Source organism: Gopherus evgoodei, unplaced genomic scaffold (assembly GCF_007399415.2).
Source record: "Gopherus evgoodei ecotype Sinaloan lineage unplaced genomic scaffold, rGopEvg1_v1.p scaffold_33_arrow_ctg1, whole genome shotgun sequence".
In the NCBI taxonomy this organism is placed as follows: Eukaryota; Metazoa; Chordata; order Testudines; family Testudinidae; genus Gopherus; species Gopherus evgoodei.
This window is the reverse complement of record NW_022060005.1, coordinates 3,260,148-3,276,899: the sequence shown is the minus strand read 5'-3', so window position 1 is coordinate 3,276,899 and position 16,752 is coordinate 3,260,148. Positions and strand designations below refer to the sequence as shown.

Genomic DNA, 16,752 nt, shown 5'->3' with positions numbered 1-16,752 from the left:
AGAGGAAAGAATAAAGGAGTTCAAGACCACATGCTAGAAATAAATGACCGTGCCTTGTATGTACCATGTGGAGCTCACACTTGGAATCTTGTGATCTCAGACGCGGCAAAGTCATTGAAATATACCTTTGACTTTTTCAGTCTGATTAACAGAATATACGTTATCTTTTCTTCTTCACCTTCACGTTGGGATATACTTCAAGAACATATGCCAATATCTGTTAAAGGGTTATCGGACACTTGTTGGGAGTCGAGAATTGATGCTGTGAAGCCATTGCTTTATCACCTTGAAGAATTGTGCAATGCTTTGTCATCTTTGCAAGAATATGCACTCAAAAAGAAAGATGGCAATACAGCAACAGAAGCCGGTGCGCTTTTAGACCATGTTACTACATGGCCTTTTGTTCTGTGTACACATGATATGATATACTATTTCACATCAATAAAACCAGCAAATTAATTCAGTCACTAGATGTGTCAATTAACGTACTGCAGGCAGAAGTCGGTGCTACAATGAAGTTTTTGGAAGACTATCGAAATACAGGATATAACTCTGTGGTCACAAATGCATGTGAAATAGCAGAGCATATGGGTATTGGGCAGGTGTTTCCAGAAACCAGGGTGTGACGTAAGAAGAGAATGTTTGATTACTAATGTGCTGATGATTTGAGTCGTCTTTCTGCCGAAGAAAAATTCAAATCGCAGTTCTTTCTTGTTCTCACTGATCAGGCCATATCTTCTGTTTTGTCGCGATTTGGCCAACTCGTGGAGTAGTATAAGTTGTTTGGATTTCTGTACAATGCTAACAGCCTGAAGCAGTGTCACAGAGAAAATGAACTGGAGAATCACAGCAAAAATTTTGAAAGAAAAATGGGAGACATTGATGCCAACGAACTCATAATGGAATTGAATCGTTTTATTTATGTCATTGAGAAAGAGAGAGGACTTGTCACTGCAAACAATTTTTTAACATACATATACAAGAACAACCTTCAGGAGATATATCCGAATCTTTGCATTTGCATCAGAATTCTTCTGACCACACCAGTTACTGTCGCTGATGCTGAAAGGAGCTTCAGCAGAATGAAACTGATCAAGAATATCCTGCGCTCAACCATGACAGATGACAGGCTTTCTGCGCTTGCAGTTATCTCAATCAAAAACAAGATTGCCAGATCTCTGGACTATGACACATTGATTAACCAATTTGCGGAGAACAAGGCTCGAAAGAAGCGCTTTGCGTAAATACGGAATACATGTACACTGTAGGCCTATGGATACATAATATGAACCCTGTATATTGTATAAAATAAATACCGCATTCCAGTTTCTGCATTGTAAGGGGCCCCGGATATATGTTCGGAGGGGGCCACGTTCTTTGTTGCTACGGCCCTGTCTCCCATTGACTTACTTTACTCTTCTTGTCGAGGGTAGAGTACAGGGGTCGACTGGAGCGCAATCTACTGTCTATTTGGCAGGTCTTTACTAGACCTGTTAAATTGACCGCCAGTGGATCAATGTCAGAGCATCGATCCCGGCCATAGTGTAGACCTGCCCTCAGATGTAGGCCCCTTTGGCAAGCTTGGTGTCATGAAGTAGTGCCCCCTTGTTGACTTTCCCATACTTCTGGTTCCTTAGTCCGTAGTTCTTGTCACTTCTTTGCAAGCTCCTTCATGACTTTCAGATTCCAGCCTATTTAAGGGTATTTTAATCTCCACCTCCTCATTTTTTAGAGCATGTTTTGTTGCTTTGTCAGTCATCTCATCGCTGAGTATTCTAATACGGGCTGGAATCCATGCTATTTGTTATACAGACAGCTGCCTGCATTGTTTCCGGAGTGAGGAACATTATTTCATTTATGATGTTATTTCTGCTTTCTGAAGTCCCTGTTCCAATTGCCGTTTTTCCTGACAAGGAATCAGATAAAATTACAGCTCTGGCCCGCATAGGTGGTGGGTATAACAGGCCAGAGGACACTAAGCCTTCCCTGGCACAGCTGCTACCAACCTGCTGCTGGACACCTGGGCCATAGTGGTCCCAACAGTGTTCTACCTCTTCCCCTCCCTGCTCCTCCCCTTCCCCAAGGCCCCCACCTCCCACCCCTGGCCGAGTCCCTCCCTCCTCCAGTCCCCTGCACCCACGAGACACCCCCTGACCTGCTGCTTGTTGTGTCCCTGCAGGTGGGGGGGGGCTCCCGGAGGAGGGGTGAGGAGAGGAGGAACACGGTGAGCGGCGGTGGAGAGGGGCTGAGGCCAAACGGGGGCAGGGCCTGGGGTGGAGCGGGGATGGGGAGTAGGTGGAGTGTGAACCGGGCTGCGAGCAGAAGAGGTAGGACAGGGAACTAGTCTCCCCCAGGGGAAGCTTCACCAGCCACCCATGCTGGCCAGTTGCACATCCCTTATCCAGCTGAGTGCAAACAGTATCCTGATAAGATCAGCTGTCAGAATGGTCGCAGGATCCGGTTTTGATTTCTGGATTCCAAGGCTAGGAACGCAGAAGGCTGGTCCCACTCTGCCCGTGATGTCATCTTTGGACCCGTCTCTATAGACTTGGCAAAGCTCAGCCCTGAACTGAGCCACATTCTCACCTTTTATTCTCTCTCCAGGCTTGGCATTGGCTGCCAGTGCAGCAAGGAGGGGCTAGCTGAGCCCAAAGACTCTCTTTAACCCCTTCTCTGCTGGTCTGGGGCCTCTCTCTGTGCCATTGCAGGCAGTAAGTGGGTTATGGTCAGTTTCAGATATCACAGACCTATCATAAACAAGGACCTGGAACTTTTTATACCTATAGACTATGAGAAAAGCCTCCTTCTCTGGCCAAGGGGAAGAGGAGGAACAGGGAGTGAGGCCATAGTTTCAGCTTGGCTGGGCCCACCACTTTTACCCAGGTTCCTGCGCTTCTGTGGAGGCCCCCAAATTGGCAGGGGCCCCTGGGCCATGGACCCCATTAATCCATCATTGGGTTGGAGCTTCTAGGCATGTTCTTCTGCAGCTCAAAATGTCACCTATATAAACCTTGGTGCCTGCTACACCATTCAAAATGTGTTGCATTTTCCAGTGAAACGTTGTGGGTGCTGAGCACAGCCCAATTTGCTCAGTCTGTCTCCCAGAGAGCGCTGAATGTGCACAGGCATTGGGTCTGTTTTCCATCTGGCAGAACCCTACTGACACGTCCGGTGTATACAAATAATTGGCATCATTCACCTCCACAAAGACATCTCCCCTTTGTAGGTAGCAGGAAAAGTTCCCTTTTTATGTATTGATTTAATTCTTTAATTGATTTAATCCTGCATAAGCCAAGGGTTCTGCCTTGCCTACAGTCACCAGTATGTGATTAGTCCTGCCATGAGTGCTGGGGACTGGACTAGATGACCTCTCGAGGTCCCTTCCAGTCCTATGAGTCTATGATTCAATGTGTACCCACTCCTGGTTCTTCTATTTGATCTATGTTTCCCAGAGCAATGAGTGGCCCATTTCCTCTCTTAGCCTTTGCCTTAGGGTGACAGGAATTTTTCCAGGGATGTGAATTGTACCCTACCCCTGAAAGACATCCTCAAACTCTTCCTCAATTGTTTTGGTCCCCTGCCACTACAGTGAGAACCCTCAGGGCTTGCCATGCTCCTAACCCAATGGTTCTAAACTGGCAGCCCGTGGGCCGCTTGCAGCCCAATCATCACAGAGCTGCGGTACTTGTAATATCCTCAGGGCCATATGAATAGTACTGGATGGGGTCCACAATGATAAATAGGTTGAGAACCACTGTTCTAACTCAACAGCACATGCTCTTTTCCCTGGCACTAAGTGGATCCTTTCCAGTTTGTTTTTTACCCATACAGCCATAGTAGCTGAGTTTTACTTTTTCCCAGGGGTGCTCCATCCTCGCTACATCCTGAGGCCCTGCCCCCATTCCACCCCTCCCCCAAAGCCTAGCCCCATTCCACCTCTCCCAGCCCCGCTCCACCTCCTCCCCTGAGGACCCTGCCTGCCTGCCACTCGTTGCTCTCCGCCCTCCCATAATCTCCAATCAGCTGTGGCTGATGGGTGCTGAGCACTCATTGTTTTTTTTCTGTAGGTGCTCCATGGAGTTGGCACTTATACAAACATCCAGTTTGCATGCTGTCTTAGTGGGGATAAGCTCAGCTCAATAAGCCCTGAGTTGTACCCATTTATCTTCTACTGCCTGGGGGCTTTTCTGTCAGTGCTAGTATCACTGTTTCTGGGATCACAGTGGCTTGTACACTTGTGTCGAACTTAAAATGAACAAATGTCCTGTTTGCTTTCAGTCCCGTCATCTTCTGCTGCAATGCGGTTCACTGCTCCTGTGAAGAATTCCTCTGCTCTAGTGGTACAGTGGCCATCCTCTCTATCCACACTGTGCACATGCTACTGCTGCTTGAAAACTTTTGTAAACTGATGTAATCTATTGCTGTTCTTGCTGCATTTCCCATAGACTGGGCATTGTCTTGGCTTGTTCTGGTTGTCACAGTGCATGCAGCTCCATGCACCGGTCTTCTGGATCCTGACTTTGAGCTCCACGTGTCTCTCTCTGCTTCTGGTCCCTTTTCCTGTTGTATTTTGGATTCTCTGTCACATCCACAGTGTCAGAGCACACTCCACCTTCCATAAGCTTCATTCTGCACTGCCTCCTTTCTGTTGCTTGACAAATAGTAATGGTCTTGCGAAGGATTCATGCTGGGTGTTCTGGTACTGTCTCTCTGAGTCATGATCTGGTTCTCTTATCAGGGACTCTGTTAGCCCCCCATGGGCGGTGGGTATTGCAGGCCAGGGGAGGCTGAGCTCCCCAAATGGCCAGGTGTGGCACCACCCACACTCTGCCTCAAGGCCCCCTCCTGCTTCCCTAGCTCCTCTTCCCCAAAGTGGGCGGGGGCAGGGCAGGGGGCTTGGGCTGGGACAGGCCGGCCAGCAGCCTGGGACTCAGTGCTGGGGTTGGAAGAAGTGGAGGAGGGGCGGGGCCTCAGGCACAAGGACTGGGGCCGGAGGGCTAACTTCCCCAGATGGGTAGGACACGCACCGCTCATGTAGCCCCCTCAAAAATTACAAGGTTGGCTGGTCAGCCTCAGATCAGCCACAAGCTCTTCTCTAGTTTCACCTTCTTTCTGAATGCTCAGAATAAATGGACACAACATCAGGAATCATAATATTCAAAAACCAGTGGGAGAACACTTCAACCTCTCTAACCACTCAGTGACAGACTTGAAGGTGGCATTTTGCAACAAAAAAACTTCAAAAACAGACTCCAAAGAGAGACTGTGAACTCGAATTAATATGCAAATTATACACAATTAACTCAGGCCTTAACAGAGACTGGGAATGGTTGGGTCATTACTCTAATTGAATCTATTTCCCTATGTTAAGTTCTCCTCACACCTTCTATGGGTCATCTTAATGATCACTTCAAAAGTTTTTTTTTCCCTGCTGATGATAGCTCATCTCAATTGATTAGACTCTTTCTGTTGGTGTGCATACTTCCACCTTTTCATGTTCTCTGTATGTATAAATATCTCCTGTCTGTGTGTTCCATTCTGTGCATCTGAAGAAGTGAGCTGTAGCTCACGAAAGCTCATGCTGAAATAAATTTGTTAGTCTCTAAGGTGCCACAAGGACTCTTGTTCTCTCTCCTATGGTTTCTTTTTAGGGGGGGAGTGCCGCCCACCTCAAATTTCTGTAACTCAGTCTGATAATCAACCTCCTTGGCATACATTAAGAAGCATCTGTCAAACACATCAGGTGCCTCAAGACCTGCTATTGGCATTCACAGTTATCACATTCCCCCCTCTCCCCTCCCCCTGTATGCACCCTGATTTAAATCAAGAGAGATTCACTGAGTAATTCTCCAGACAGAACAATTTCTGCCTTTGAAATTAACAAACTGCCTCCTTCAGGCCTGTGATCTCTGTTCATTTGTCCCCCTGTCCATCTGTCTCTAGAGGCCATGATCTTGGAGCCAGACACAGCTCACCCCAGCCCAACGGCTCAGGGAGATTGGACATTTACTCCTGCGTACTGGGCTTTGACAGCTACCTGTCAGGGAGATGTGGAGGTGGCAGGCACGAGGGGCTGGGCTCTGGACGTTACCATGGAGTCTGCCATCAGGAAGAACTGGTTCAGTTTCAGTTCCAAGCAAGGGCCAGGACAGGGCAATCAATGTGTAGTGGAGCCAGCTAGAACCACCCCAGAGACTGACAAGATCAGAGTGTATCTGGACTCCGAAGTGGGGACCATGTGCTTCTATAGCACTGACTTCATGGCTCCCATCCATGTGTTCACTGCCTCCCTTACAGGGAAGAGCTGTCAGTTCATCTGGGTCTGGTCTGTAGGGACCTCGCTTAGGCTGTGTCTCTGAGCCTCTCCCAGTCAGATCTCTGCACATGCAAACCTCCTGATGCATCATAGTCAGAGGCAACTATCCGGATTGCAGGATAGCCCTGTTTCAATGCACATCGTGCCATAAATGGGCAGATGGCTGTGTTTACTTAGCTACGAAACCTTATGAGAAGGCTGTTTTCACACTGCGGGAATGGAAATAAACCTGCTTTTAATGAAATAGAATGTTGGAAACAAGTTCTATTGCATGCAGCTGTACTATCCCCCCAATCCAGATCATCAGCAAGGGTCAGACACCCAGCTACGAGAGGTACAGATGCCTGGTTCCTGGGGGTGAAATCCCCAGGACTGGTCAGACTACCAGTTTTTCTCTCGTTTTCTTTTTTTTCTGTCATTTTCCCAAAGCTGGAGAAGTTATGAAAAGTTACAATGGAAAAAGAAAAAAAACAATTTTCTAGATATTATGATATTATTTATGTCTTTGTATTGGGGTCGTGCCTGGGAACCCCAGTCATGGACTTGGACCCCCTGTACTAGGTGATGGCCAAACACAGAACAAAAAGACAGTCCCTGCTAACGATCTAAATAGAAACAAAGAAAGCTCCATGGATGCCATTTGTTCCTTGCATTCAGTGGCAAGAGAGGGAACAATAGGGAAGGAAAAAAAACCCAAACTCGGAAATTTCCAAATAGCCAAGAAACAGAAATGAAAATTTCAGTTCAAGACAAAATGAAAAATGCATCGGATTGAAATTCCCCATTGAGGAACCCAGCTGAAAACAACACTTTCTGGCCTCCCCAAATGATGGTTTCGATGAACTCCCGTTTTCCAGTGGCAAAAGGGTTTGGTTGGAGCCAGGAATGGACCCACATCTCCAGGGTCCCAGCCAAGTGCCCTTTCCACCAGGCCAGTGATCTCCTCACTCCAGCTGGCCCCTGAATCTGGCACTGGGGCTGTGTTAGACCCTGACCACACTGGTGCCAGGTGTCACTGTCCCAGAGCCCTCTGCGGCACACATTCTTTGCGTCTCCTTTCACGGAGCCTTTTCCAACAGGCCCAGTTCGACATTTCCCACCTAGCTCTTCCAGGCATGGCCAGCGATTGCAGTAATTGGGAAAGATCCCCATTCCCAGCAGCAAGGCTCGTGGTGCTGTTGTCTATTATCTGCATTGTGCCAGCAGCTGAGAGCCCAGTCACTGAGTGAGGCCACACAGGGCTGAACAAGTAGCAGAGAGAAGAGGAGCGTGGAAAGAAAAAGTAGTTACCCTACATCACAGGTTAATTGGCAACTGGTTTAAAACAAACAAAAGGAAGTATTTCTTCACACAATACAAGTTAACCTGTGGAACTCATTGCCAGAGGATGTTATGAAGGCCAAGATTATAACAGGGTTCAGAAAAGAACTAGATAAGTTCATGGAGGACAGGTCCATCAATGGCTATTAGCCAGGATGGGCAGGGATGGTGTCCCTAATCTCTGTTTGCCAGAAGCTGGGAATGGGTGACAGGGGATGGCTCACTGGATGATTACCTGTTCTGTTCATTCCCTCTGGGGCACCTGGCATTGGCCACTGTTGGAAGACAGGATACTGGGCTAGATGGACCTTTTGGTCTGACCCAGTATGGTCGTTCTTATGTTCTTGCAAGAGTGGGGGAGGCAAGAGTGATGCAGTGCGTCACCCAGAAGTCTCTGGCAGAGCCAGGAATGGACCCATATCTCCAGGGTCCCAGCCAAGTGCCCTTTCCACCAGGCCAGTGATCTCCTCACTCCAGCTGGCCCCTGAATCTGGCACTGGGGCTGTGTTAGACCCTGACCACACTGGTGCCAGGTGTCACTGTCCCAGAGCCCTCTGCGGCACACATTCTTTGCGTCTCCTTTCACGGAGCCTTTTCCAACAGGCCCAGTTCGACATTTCCCACCTAGCTCTTCCAGGCATGGCCAGCGATTGCAGTCATTGGGAAAGATCCCCAGCTGGTGGGAATCAGCCGTAGCTCCACTGGAGTCAATGGGCCAGTTCCCTTGCTGGTGTCAATGGGTTGTAGCTCCATTGGAGTCAATGGGCCAGATTCCCAGCCATAGATGCTGGCTTCCTCCTGGCATGGGGGTTGCTCAACTCCCCACTTTGCCCAAGGTCCCGCCCCCACCCATCCTCTTCCCTCAAACCCTCACCCTCATCCTACTCTTCCCACCCTGCCTCTTTCCCGCCTCTTCCCACCCAGTTCTTCCTCCTCCCCGGAGCGGGCCCCATCGCTACTCCTCCCAGAGCCTCCTGCATGCCGTGAAACAGCTGATCGTGGTGGGTGGGAGGCACTGGGACAGATGGGGAGGAGTTGATCAGCAGGGCCACTGGCAGGTGGGAGGTGCTGGGGGTGAGAGGGGAATTGGCTGCCAGTGGGTGCTCAGGGCCCACTAATTTTTTTCTATGGGTGCCCATAGAGTCAGTGCCTATAACCCCAGCATTGGAGTCAATGGGCTGTAGCTCCGTTGGAGTCATGGTGCCAGACCCCGCCAATTGGTGTAAATCTACCAGAGCTTAATTTCTATCGATTAGGCCAGATCCTCAGCAGATGTAAATCAGTGTTGCTCCACTGAAATTAATGCCAGTTTACACCAATTGATGATCAGGGCCAGTAATTTCTGCTCTGTAAAAATGTATTATTTGTTGCCAAGGACAAAGTGACTGAATGGTTCAAGGTAATACAGTAACAAACATACTGACCTGATTCTCCACTCATTCCCCCCTGTATAAATCAGGAGTAACCCCACTGGAGCTGTTTCCCTTCCATTTATACAGCCTAGCTTTCGCTGGGCCTGCATAGCTATATTCCAGCATAGTGATTCTCTGTCCAAAACTGCATGTATCACCTGAAGTCTCCATTTCCTCTGTACCTGGGGGGGTAATCATCGCTCCCTGCCTCAGAGGGGGCGGTGAGGGTGAACTCATCAACGCATGTGAGATGTTCAGATACCACAGTAATGGGAGCCAGATAAGCACTGAGAGTTCCATGTGTGACCAAAACCCTGGAGCCTTGATTCCCAGGCCCTGCCCCACCCCCTGCTCTAACCAACTAGATCCCACTCCCTTCCTAGAGCCAGGAATAGAGCCCAGGAGTCCTGGCTCCCAGCCCCTGTCGCTCTAACCTACTAGATCCCACTCCCTTCCCAGAGACAGGGATAGAACCCAGGAGTCCTGGCTCCTAGTCTGGTGCCTCCACATGCAGAGGCACAAGCCCTGGCCCCCAGGCCTGCCCTGGACTGCGTTCTGCTTAGCTGGCTTGTTATCTCAACAGAGGAGATTAGCTCTCTCTTGGCAGGGTTGCCATGTCCCCAGCGTGATTAGAGGTGACCTGTGACTGGGACGAAAGTCCACCCTCCTTGTTCTGTTGTACTTTGAGTTGTTTTACAGGCAACCAAGAACCCCCTTGGAGGGAAGAGAACTAAACCCAGCAGGGTGGAAAATTGCCTGGTCTGCAGCCCCAAACCATATTCTAACTGCCCAGCACTGCTGAGGGCTTGGCCGCACATCCAGCTTCATCTCGGCAGGTGTGTCAAGGGCTGGGAACATGATGCGGATTTGATAAGCCTGTTTCAGACAGTAGCAAACCCCTGGGCTGTTCTGGCTGGTGGCTGCATTTGTTCACTGCCCTCTAGAATAGGTCCAGGGCTGGGGTTGCACTCAGAGCCCTAGGGCAGGGTCTGGATGGCTCCATGGTGCAACAGAGCCAAGGGGAAGAAGAGAGAACAGGACAGCAGAGTACTGGTGAACCAGGAGTTCTCCCCAAGACCGAGATGCAGGCCCCACAACAGGGACCTACAGAATCACAGACACCGCCAAGGAAGTGGGGGTAGGATCCAGCACCTGATGGAAAGCGAACACCTGGGGTGGAGCCTGGCCAGGGGCTCTGCAGCTGCTCTGTGCCCCTGAGAAATGTCATAGTTCTGCCCTGGAGTCACTGGATCCTCACTGAGCTGGGACAGGGCAGATGGGACAGATGCTGGAGATGCTGCAGGGGAGAAGAAGACAGGCTGCTCCCCATCTTGAAATGTCCATCTAGCCATCATCTCTAGCTGTGGATGTCTTCTGGAGCTCAGCCCCAGCCAGGGCTCCTGGATTCTGCCTCTGAGGATGTTTCTCTCCTGCCCCAATGAAACCCCCTGGAAAAGAGAAGGGAAGACCCAGAGTTCCAGCCCAGAGGCCATCAGAGCTGCCAGATCAAGGACACAGATCTACCTGCATTCCAGCTTCCAAAGCTGGATGGGCCAAGACATCAGTGAAAGGGCTGAATATGGGGGAAACGTGATTCCTGCAGAGGGAGACAACTCACCCAGTCTGGGTCACTTGGGCCCTCTCCCTCCCAGAACTCAAGAACCAATGAAAGCCCCAGGCTGCTCAAAAAAATGGGATTTGCCAGAAATGTAAATAAAACTTCTTACTGAGGATGGGGGACCCCAACAAATAACTGAGCACTATTGAGAAAATAATTCAATGAGTAAAAGACTCCACTGACACCTGAACTTAAACTTAAGACACCCCACCTTCGCCATCTTGCAGAAACAGAAAGAATATGTTTCCTGTGGTGACAATCTAAGGAATAATCCCAGTGTGCAACAGTGTGAACGGAGCCCCTGCCTGAAAACAGGGATCAGCAAATCCAGCTAAACCTTTTGGCTCAGTAAAAGCCTCCTCATGACAGAGAGCCAGGAAGGGATGGGAGGGTCAGAGATTAATACAATACAGTAATACTAATAAAGTCACTCTCCCGGTGCCTGTGTTGTCCTGAGCCACTGAGCACACATGTAAATAGTGGTGCCATTTGACTCCCTTGGGAGTTGGGCGACTGTTGTTATCCCAGTTGTAGAGACAAGAGGAACAGACACAGGAAGAAGTGGGGAAGTGGCTGGCACTAGTCTATGTGGCGTTTCAGGTGAAATATCAGGGTGATCTTGGCCTTGTACCTTTTCTCACACACAGAACATTCATGGGGCACTTGCCTGTGTGCATTCGCTGATGTCTAATGAGGTTAGATTTACGACTGAAGTCAGGGCAGTTATAGGGTCTTTCTCCCGTGTGGATTCTCCAGTGGACAATTAGGCTGGGGCTCTGGCTGTAGCTCTTCCCACAGTCGGGGCAACTATAGGCTCTCTCTCCCGTGTGGACTCTATGATGTACAATAAGGTCAGAGGTGCAAGAGAAGCTTTCTCCACAGTCGGGGCATTCACAGAGTCTCTCACCCGTGTGAATCCTCAATGTTTAGTCACATGAAAGCGCTGAGTGAAGGTTTCTCCACAGTCCGGGCATTTATGGCATTTCTCTCCTGTGTGGACTCTCTGATGTGCAAGAAGGCCTGAGCTGTCCCTGAAGCTTTTCCCGCAGTCAGTGTACTTATAGGGTTTCTCTCCTGTGTAGGTTCGCCGATGTCTAACAAGGTTGGAGTGGTCATTGAATTGTTTTCCACACTCAGGGCAGTTATAGGGGGTCTCTCCCGTGTGAGGTCTCTGATGTCTAATAAGGTGGGATTTACAATAGAAGCTTTTTCTGTACTCAGGGCAGTTGTAGGGTCTGTTGCCTGTGTGGACCCTCTGGTGTCTTATAAGGTTTGAACTGCACTTGAAGCTTCTCCCGTGCTCAGCACATTCGAACCACTTCTCCTTAGTGCAGGTTCTCGGCTGGGTCATGGCCTCATTACAATCCTCCAAACCTCCCCTGCTGCAAGTGGATTTACCCAGTGTCTTCCCTTGTGGGTTTCCCTGCTGCTTCTCTGGCCTGCACTGAATTTCTTGGGCTCCTCCCTGCCCAGAAAACTGGGAATCATCCCCTTCACACCTTCCCAGCAATGTCCCCTTTGCTTCCATTCACTCAGGACCTTCCGGACATGGATTCTTTTTGTTGCTTTCATTCAAGATTTCATCACCTGCTGGGACAGAGAGAGAATCTGGACAGGAGTCATTCCCTGTGGTGGGGCAAAAGGGAAGGTGAGAAAAGGGGAATGGGAAAGTGGACAAACAAACCAAAATAATATCTGGGAAGACTGACAAATCAGGAATTGAATCCCCCTGCCGCCCCAATCCTTTTCTGGAAGAAAGAGAGGATATGATACCTGCTGGGTACAATCCTGACCTGGGGACAATGAGTTAGAACTGGAGGAGCTCAAGGGGCCTGCGAGGGAATCCCAGCACTTTAAGTCAATGAGGGATGGTTTCCACATCCGTTTAACCAATCTCTCAACTCTGGTGATGTTTCTCTGGATCTCTCTAGCCTAGGACCCCTGGAGATCAGGGACCCATGGCTCTTCTCCTTGGTTCAGCTGGGAGATCACGCTGGGCTTGGGAATTGAAAAACCTGCTCTGGGAAAAGAAACAAAATGAGATCAGAGTTTTACAGTTGTTCTGAGACAGCTGTTTCCAGATGTGCTGGGTGGGTTGATGCCCTTGTATACACCTAAGGGATGAGAAAGTGTTCCTGGAGACCCTTTGGGGAGGGCAGATGGGGATTCAGGGATCTCCATGCATAGGGGGATTTTATGACTCTGGCACAGTGCCACTGTGCAAACTTTTTACACCTTCCTAACTCTGCTGAGCCTGCAACTATGGGCTGATCCCCCTGAAATCTAAGGGATCAGGGAAGAACCCTGAGCAAAAGCCAACCTGGGCACTTCAAAGATGCGCAGTTTCTAAGACTGAGGGCACAGGAATCCTTACCCAGCGAGGGGTCACATTCCTGTAATTCTCCTGCATGACGTCTCTGTACAGGGCTCTCTGACCCAGGTCCACCAGCGTCCATTCCCCCTTGGTGAAATACACAGCCACCTCCTCGAAGGTCACGGGCATCTGTATCAACAAGAGTCCCCTGCTCAGCCTGCTGCCCCAGCCACAGCCCCCCCCATGCTCAGTCACAGAAAGATCTGGGCACATCCCCCTCAGCCAGAGAGAAGGAACATTCCTGCTGGAGAAGAACCTGGTTGGCTTGGCCATGATGGGCTCTGGCTTAACCTTAACCTTTCCTTCTCTCTGCTAAATTCCAGGCTTCCCTGTGCTGGGAATAAAGCGGACTAATAAACTCTGCTCTGTTTGGAAAAGGCTGCTGGGTGTCATTGCAAATCCTGGGCCCTGCAGAGCAGGCAGGTCTCTGACCAGGAGTCTGGCTCACTTGGATTCACTGGGCAGAGCTCACGGTGTGAAGCACCAGGGCTGGAGCCCAGATGCTCGGTCTTGGAGGCAGTGAGCCCATGTGGCCTTCCCTTGCACAAGAGTGGTCCCCTGAGACTGTTAAAAAGCTGGGGGTGCAGCACCGATCCTGTGGATCTGCGACAGCAGCTAGGATGCATACCAAGGATGGTGGAGGAGGATTTGGGGGTGGAAATGGGAGGTAGGCCAAAGACTGGACAGGGGTTGCACAGGGTGGGGGAGGAGACAAAGGGAGCACAGAGGGATGTGGTTGTTGTGGGATGGGAGCAGATAAGGGTTGGATGCATGGAAGATGGGGAGGCAGATGAAGGAAGGCGCACAGGGATTTGCGTGTTGAGGAGACTGTCAGGAGGTAGCTGGAAGGGTTCCCAGGACATGAGATGGGGATATGGGAGGCAGAACGAAGAGGGCGCAGGGGGATGTATTTGTGTGTGTGGGGGGAGATGGGAAACAGATTGAGGAGGGTGCTGGGGAGGTGGGGTTCAGAGACACACCGGAAGGGGACAGGTCCAGACTGAGCAGGGGGTGGTCAGATATTTTATAGCTTAAAAACTGGTGCTATTCAGGCCCAACTTCTGACATTGAAGCAGGAATTTCATTTACTGGTCTCCCCTGCATGTCCTGCTCCCTCCCCTTCCCACCACACATTCAGGCAAAGCCCCCCTTCACTCGCACAACCCCCTGACAATCCCCTACCTGAGCCAGGTCCACTGCTACCATTCCCCTTGTTACTCTGCAGTCTGTCAAGGTGCGAAGTGCAGGGGAGAGGTTTCCCGGCCTCTGTCCTGCTGGGAAAATTCATTTAAATTGCCCTGTGTTCTGGAATCATCCTTTGAATTTACTCCCGCAATTATTTTCCATGCATTCCTCTCCTCCACTCCCCCTCCCCGCCCTGTCACCAGCTGAATGTGCAGATGGAAGCTGTGTGCACACGAAAGCCTCGCAGGGGATTCCTACGTGGGGAGGGGGGGCAGGGGTGTACATTTTGCCTCTGTTGTCCCTGAATTTTTGAGGGTGTCTGTTTTCTATGGGAAGCCACTATATCAACCCTCCCTCCCCTGCCTCTCTTTACCTCTTCCTCTTTGGGACTCTCCAAGGGCTTCACCCACATTCACCTCTCAGCCCCTGTACGGTGGGTCAGGCTCGGAGCCCTGCCCTAGGGGCGGAGACAGCCGAGCCTTATCACCCTGCGCCCTTAGCCGGAGCTGTCACCCAGAGAGCTCCCAGCCAGGGCCATCTTTAGGATTTATGGGGCCCTACGCAGTATTATTAAACTGGTGCCCCTGTGCCGGATGGCAGCCCAAGCTCACAGCCTGGTGGGGGAGAGGGGGAGGGACTTGACAGCAAAGGATAATGAGATGCCCAGCCTGCCTCATGGTGGTGGAGAGTCACAGTTCCCCGCAGAGACTTCCATGCCCTCTCCCTCATGCAGAATGGACATGAAGAAAGTACCTAATTAAAAGCACTAAAATTTGGGAATAAAAAATGTCAGTCACAGGTTTTTTGATATGCCCTGAAGTTTGTCAGAGATTTATTTTAACTATAGTAATTAAAATGTGTATTTTAGGTAAGGGAGGTCTTTTGAAGGATTTATTTAAAAAACTGTATGTCTGAAGATCCACGCATTTAAGGCTAAAGATGATTGTGCATCTAAAACTCTATGCAAGCATTTTTTAGAAATGTGATTTTACAATCTTCACCAGCTCACTAATGAAATATTTTTAAAGCAAATTTTAAACTAAGGTCCTGTAGACTGACATGTTCTGTGTAAATATTACATTAATGCACAACTGTTTTTGTCAGTAAAGTCAGAAACTGACAGTATAAAAATTTATTTGGGCATAAGCTTTCATGGACATCGGATGAAATGGGTTCTAGTCCACAAAAGCTTATGCCCAAATAATTAGTTAGTCTTTGAGGTGACACAAGGACTCGTCCTTGTTTTTGCTGATACAGACTAACAGGACTACCACTCTGAAACCTGTCAGTATATACCTTTGGGTTGGCAAATGCCTGTTAAATGGCTTTATTACCCCTTGAATGTCTCTTTAACAGTTTCAATGTTGTGCTAATAGGTCTGGCAGGCTGGAGGCTTTTTCACTTTTAACTACTAGATTCCCTCCCAAGGAAGACTCACTAGGCTAGAGCAGCCATCTGTGGGAGCCTGCAGGAAGGGTCAGAACAGGGATAGGAAAACAAGAGGGTGGACACTAAGAGCCAGTGGTGCCCCAAATTTTCAAGTGCCCTACGCAGCTGCCTATTTTGCCTACGCCTAAGGACAGCCCTGCTCCCAGCGCTTTATGCCCGGCCCCAGCCCTTCCCCCGGGTCTCTCCCCCATGCAGGCTCCGGCTCAGGGGCTGGTGTCGGCAGAGCCCGGGGCTGCCCCAGGGGCTGGGTCCAGCCTCCGCAGAAAGTCTCTCCTGGACTGGGGGCAGAGGGGGGTTAGTGCATGTCTCTCCCTGCACAGACCCCGCTGGGGAGCAGCAGCAGCTCAGCCCGGACTCCCGGGTTACCATGGAGGAAGCATTAGCAGCACGAGCTGCAAATCTGCCTAACCCAGGAAGCCCAACCCCTGAGATCCTGAGCAGAGCCAGCGTTAGCAGCCGCCTGTCCCTCAGCCACAAACAGAACCCTGCCCCGCCCGCCAGGAATGACCGATCTGCATTAAAATCCACATTCTGATGAAAGAACTAGAAGGCCAGGAAATCAACAGGGCGCAGGTTCAATGGATTAACTGCTGGAAAGTTGATAGGTAACTGTACCACGGATTCAGCATTAAGTGGTTGTTTCCAGAGGTCCCCGCAGGGACTGGTTCTTGGCCCTTCACTATTTAATGTTTTTATCAATTAGCTGGGAGGAAATATAAAATCATCACTGATAAAGTTTGCAGAGGACACAAGATTGGGGGAGTGGTAAGTAATAGGGCAGGTCACTGATTCAGAGCAATCTGTATCGCTTGGTGAGCTGGGCACAAGGAATATGTGTTACAATACTGCAAAATGTCAATGTAGACATCTAGGAGCACAGAATGTCGGCTGTACTTATTGTCCAGGGAGACAGTGACTGTGGAGAAGATTTGGGCACTGTGGTGGATAATCAGCTGAACATAAGGTGAAAAGCTCTGGCTAAGGGTGCAGGGTGCCTAGTCTCTGCTGTCCCTCCCCCAGGGTAGGGCTCTGCCCTGGGGCTGCGCCTGACCCATTGCACACGGCGATGACGATGAAT

General features: G+C 50.0%; 1 protein-coding gene across 1 annotated transcript; it reads right to left on the bottom strand.

The window, feature by feature from the left end:
* Positions 1-11,585: 11,585 nt before the first annotated feature.
* On the bottom strand, positions 11,586-12,017 carry LOC115641118 (zinc finger protein 572-like). Its single transcript, XM_030544217.1, has one exon. It carries the CDS (start codon positions 12,015-12,017, stop codon positions 11,586-11,588), a length of 432 nt encoding a protein of 143 aa, XP_030400077.1.
* Positions 12,018-16,752: the final 4,735 nt, after the last annotated feature.